Source organism: Epinephelus moara, chromosome 13 (genome assembly GCF_006386435.1).
Source record: "Epinephelus moara isolate mb chromosome 13, YSFRI_EMoa_1.0, whole genome shotgun sequence".
In the NCBI taxonomy this organism is placed as follows: Eukaryota; Metazoa; Chordata; class Actinopteri; order Perciformes; family Serranidae; genus Epinephelus; species Epinephelus moara.
Genome location: NC_065518.1, coordinates 37,600,812 through 37,606,470, shown reverse-complemented (window position 1 = coordinate 37,606,470; position 5,659 = coordinate 37,600,812). Strand labels below are relative to the sequence as shown.

Genomic DNA, 5,659 nt, shown 5'->3' with positions numbered 1-5,659 from the left:
GCTGAGGTGACCCATTCAATGGGTAAATTTGAATTAATTTGGCTCTACAATGACTGAACAATCCACTGTGGTCATCAACAGTGGATCAACAGTCAGTTGCCCACACAAATACCTTTGAATGTAAACAGACCTGTTTTACCATTAATCAAATAAAACTGAGTAACTGAGTCACTGTCAGTCTTAATCAGAAAACATTTTATTATAGCTAAGTGGAAATTCATTTTGTGTTCTGATTAAATGCAGGCATACCCTACAACTTAATACAATGCGTACCACATAGTATCACTGCTCTTTGACCTGACCTGAATGTTTTTTGTTGTTGTTTTTCAGTTTCAGTTATATATTGGGGGGCATTTTGGGAATTGGGGAACGTGTCCCCCTCAATGTATATGGTGACTACGGCCCTGTCAGCATGCATAATTAGGCTGCAGTTGTCTGGGTGCGCAANAACTGTATCATTGTCCAAATAATTATGGACCTGACTGTATATACTGGGGGAACATTTTGGGCATTGGTGGGGGGCACGTGTCCCCCTCAATGTGTATGGTGACTACGGCCCTGTCAGCATGTATAATTAGGCTGCAGTTGTCTGGGTGCGCAAAGGTGAAGTGCGGTGGTCTTGTCATACAAAGTTTGATGGTGTGTCAACTGGACAATATGGAGATATTTGCATCTTGAAAGCCCGACTACAAATGTGGATAGACAGGGAGAAACACACGCAAGCCTAAGACGTGGTAAGATACGATATTCCTGACTATATGAAGTGACTGATAAGAAGATCTGTATAATGGATTGTAAAGAAATGCATCAGGTTTTTATTTTGTAGACAATAAATCTGTATTTATAGCGTGATGGGATGACCGTACAATGATGTGTGTGGTATCCCTGGAAAGCTCTGCTCCTGCGCTTTCATGTAATATGCGTGGCATTTCTGTGCGAGACTGCATTCGCGAGTAATCCATCCAAGAGTAATGTGTGTGCAAAGCTGTATGAAAGCTCTGTTATACATCATTTTAGTATAAATTTATCCATTTTTCTCGTTGTGAAAACATTAGACTACCGACAAGTGCTTGGTCTTCTCGGAAAGCTACAGTTCCGCTGTTTCACGTGATATGTGTGGCTTCTTGCTATGACGCACGGTTGTGGAGAAAATCCACAGAGAAGAACGGGTGTGAATTTGGACACACTATGTGTCGTTTGGGCCCATAGGGTTAATAGGAACCACACTACTAACCCTCTCTGTCCCCACATTAACCACACCACTAACCCTCTCTATCTTAATAGAAACCACATCACTAAAGCCTAGTTTATGCTTGTCACAGTCGCGGGTGCGTGAGGTTCACGCGCCACAAATGGTGGTGACAGCCACGCAAGCTGGCGCTTCGCGAGGTCGTGCACCTCCAGGATTAACCTAAACCTAACCCTGGGTACGTGCGTGGCTAGAGCCCCTCTTCAGCGGGAGGCAGCCCTTTTTAGACTATTACGCAAATGAATTTCACCCAAACACTTTAGAATAAAGCCTCCCACATCTCTTCCTTTCTGCTCTCTCTGTGAATTGAATAGTTTACTCATTTCTTCAATACGAACATCAACAAACACAGAAAACCTGTCCATTTAGGCAGAAGATATACTGTTAATTGCACAGATGCACCTTCATCCCTATGTATGGTCTTGTTATTTGTTCTGTTTCTTTTTTCTGTGTTGTCATTGTCACTAATATAATGGAAAATACCATGAACACAATTAAAAAAATAAAATAGAATAAAAAATAACTTAAAGGCACAATCATGTCAACATTTCAAGGTGTTTACTGAGTTTTGTGGTCGTTTTTAAACTATTGTAAGCAAATGACAGATGATGATGATTGGCATATTAACACAGAAGTTTGTGTTTGAAGAAAAAGGGATATGAAACTTTTTTTTTAGATGATGTTTTTAATTCAACATGTTTGCAACGTAAGAATGCTATGTACAGTAGTAGATTTGTAAGCCTAACATATTTGCCTCTCTTGCATACACTTGAACATTTGTTATAAATAATCCCAATGATTCAGGAGGGTGAGTGTGAGTAACCATTTTCAGCGTTTCAGTTTTGTGACTGCCTGTCGATCTTTTTTAATTCAATTCAGATGTTGGTAATTAAGTCATATTTTTCACTGTGCTGTCCACGTTTATATAGCCTGTATGAAGCAACATGGTAAGCAGGCACGGGGCGGAGTATCTGAGATGCGCTTTTTGTAGTCCATCTAAACTAAAGTGTAGTTTCATCACGGTCGACCTACGTCACTGACGTCCGCCGTTGCATGATGACGTAGCCCAGCATGAGTGCGGTTGGATTCTCTCAAGTCTGCGGTTCTCTTTTCCTAAGTCCTTATGAATTCTCCTACTCATCTTTCCTTGACCTCGTGACGTTTCCCACCGAGGTCAAGGAATAGTGATTGGGAATAGACGACAGGAGGGACTTTGAGACCGCAGCCATTGTTGTCCACTTGCTTCTACTTCTACTGTTTTTTGCCTGCTTGAACTACTTCCTTTAGTATTCTTTCTCTACCGCCCCCTGTCTTTGCAGCGAGTACTGCAACGAAGATTGTGCCAAGTATAAATGCTTTCGTGTTCTGTTGAGGTGTGTGCACAATCTGTGAATGGAGCCAGGCGAAGGTATAACTGAGGCTTAACCCTTTGTCTCTAGCCCCTTTCACACTGCCAGATTTTTGGTGAATGTTGGGCCGTTTTGCCAGCAAGCTGCAAGCATTTAGATACACAGAGCAGGATTGGCGGGTTGATCTGAGGTGTTCAACTATCAGCCTTGTAGGGTAGACATATTGGCAGAATGTTTTTGGTTCAAAAAGAATGAGGTGGTGTTCCGCCACGGGAGGGGCTGTTGAAGACTTGTGGGAGGAGCTGTTGATGACGCCGCACGTGCGACCCACTGACAGTGGACAAATAGGAAACAGCTGATAGCAGGAATTAGCGAGCAGCTAGTAGCAAGAAGGAAACGCAAACCTGAGAGACACTGTAAAGATGAGCAACTGGGGAGACAAGGAATTGCGCGGCTTTCTTGTCCTCACAAACGAAGAGGCCATTAACCGTCAGATGATGGGGACGGTGAGTAACGGGCCAAGTTATGAAAGAATCGCTGAAGGACTGACCAGCCATGGCTTCCCTCCCACGTCACTGTTTACGTCACATGCTGAGTTACTTGCTCACGCCCCCCATTGCCCCGATAAAGGCACATTCTGTATAAACAAAAATAGGTAGGCGGTATTTCGCTGCACTCCCCGATTTTGTTTTTATACTGCCAATGCTGAATAAAGACTGATTGGGCTTTACTGCAAATTTGCACAATTCCTGTTTAAAACGGGCTTGTGTCTCCATAGTTACCACACTCCTAAGCCTGTTTCCATAGTAACCACACCTCTCTCTTTCTCCATCTACAGTCTGACTATGTGCAGCCGCTGGTCGCAGTGCAGTTGTTGTTATCCAAAGAAGACTTCAATGTCGAGCAGACCGTGGAGTGTAAAATCGAGGGTTCAGACCTGCGTAACAACGATGACCGGGACAAGTTTTTGGGTCGTGTCATTTTCCGGGTCAAAGTGTCTGAGTAACTGGATCCTACAGTTGCCATGGAGACCACAAACTGGGTTTAACTTGGAGATCGACGTCCAGTTTTAGACACTTTGAAATCCAGACCTGATCTTATCCTGGACATCTGAATGTGGTTTATCCTGTTCAGACTCTATGAGGAAACCAGATCTGGACCACTGACAGCTCATAATGGTTACGCTTCCAGAACCCTTTAGACCTGATTGTGGTGTGGTCCAGATCTGGATCAGACCTAGACCTTAACCTGAACCCTGGTGTGGGTGTTTGATTCAGTGGTGTAAATGTGCTCCTCTGTTATCCAAACAGAAAACAGTGTGACTAATGTATTCAGAGAGTTGGAGCAGATCAGGTCTGTGGTGGAAGCATGTCCAGCCAGTTGCACAATGATGTGTTGTTTTTTTAATTTATGTAAAATAGTGATGTAATGAAAACAACAATAAGAGCCCAGCAGCTTGGCACAAACTGAGTTCACCACAGAAAGATGACGGAAAAATCAAGTCTGATTCAATGACTTTTCTTCTACAGTGAATTATTAATGCCACAGTAACGTCCTTTATACATTTTTATTTATAATAATAATAATAATAATAATGATAATAATAATAATACTGCCTCCAAGTTTTCAACAGGAAGTGGACTCAGAGAGCAGAAACTATGAAGACCTTTGAGGAGGGTTTGTTGGGGTTTTTGCTATCAGATGAAAATATTTCAAACAAAAGTTTGATGTAGCAGCAGGATGGTTTGACAGTAATGTGATCATTGATTATCCATACATAAACCTTATTAATAACAACATTAAAGTATTTCAGTTCACACAAAGATTTCAGTGTCAGTACAAAGTTTTCACAGATAATTTCAACGTAAATTCAGAAATGTCGGGACGTTTATTCCCTGATTTAAAGTGAAGCTTCAGGGTTGAAGTTGTTAATGTAGGAAAAGTGTTAATCTGTAACTGATAATAATGAAGATAACAGGTCCTGTAGAGGGTTGTCTGTTTGACACACAGCTGCAGTAAAGTGAATTAACACCACACTGTGATGAAGAACACCGCTCCGGCTGCTGGGACACCCCCCCCCCCTGTACTTTTAAATATACTTTATGAATATAATGAGTTGTGTCTGTGTATTTTCAACCTGTTGTTGTACAGTTTTTATTGTATGTGAATTTCAGTGCGATTCCAACGATTACTGTAGTGTGAGTATTGACCATGATAACATCAACAATAGAAATCCAATCATTTGCAGCAAACAACATCTCAATGTTGACATCATGTGATCGTTTCTAGCTTGAATGAAAGAGACTGAATGATGGTTTATTGTTTGTATTCTTTCATCAGAAACTGGTGATGATGTATTTACACTGCTGCAATTAAAACAGAAAGATACAGAGTAAGATGTCATTATTAAAACAGTGATTCTCATCGACTGTATCAGACCATGTTTTGATGTGCACTTTGTATTTGTGTATCAGACCATGTTTTGATGTGCACTTTGTATTTGACCTCTATCACATTGTGTCATATACATACATATATGTGTGTGTGTGTGTGTGTGTGTGTGTGTGTTTGTGTGTGTGTGTGTTTGTGTGTGTGTGTGTGTATGTATTGTGAGGGAAATTCTCCTCTCTGAAGAAGTGACAGATTTGGTGTGAGGAATTAAGTGTCTTTAATACATGCAACATGAAGAGAAGACCCAAGTGTCGTCTGAGAAGGTTCAGGATCTGCAGACCTTTATACAAAACCAAAGCTTTGAGCACAGGTTGCACCCACCCACTACACTCATAAAGGAGAAGGGGTAGTGTCAACACAATTTAATGGAAATTACATTCAAGTTTAAGAAAAACAAAACATTTCACATAAAGCAGTTTAAAGTTATGTCAAAATTATATAATTTGTCTATGACTGAGTCACCGTCATCAAACCCTAAAAGTTTCTCATTATTCTGCTGTCTTTATTGTCTTATGATGCTGATCAACTGTCCCTCTCTTGGGGTCTCGTGACTCTGTGTTGGTGGCATACCAATGCCATATCTCCCTTCTGTGTTCTTGCACTCTCCATG

At 41.3% G+C, this 5,659-nt stretch overlaps 1 protein-coding gene across 1 annotated transcript in view; it reads left to right on the top strand.

The window, feature by feature from the left end:
- LOC126399573 (sodium/potassium-transporting ATPase subunit beta-3-like) overlaps window positions 1–5,058 on the top strand; it is a 44,785-nt gene extending 39,727 nt beyond the window's left edge. Inside the window, exon 5 of the mRNA XM_050059632.1 lies at window positions 3,437–5,058. Coding sequence (XP_049915589.1) covers window positions 3,437–3,604 — 168 coding nt within the window. The 3' untranslated portion in view covers window positions 3,605–5,058. The remainder of the gene's footprint in view (window positions 1–3,436) is intronic.
- Window positions 5,059–5,659: the final 601 nt, after the last annotated feature.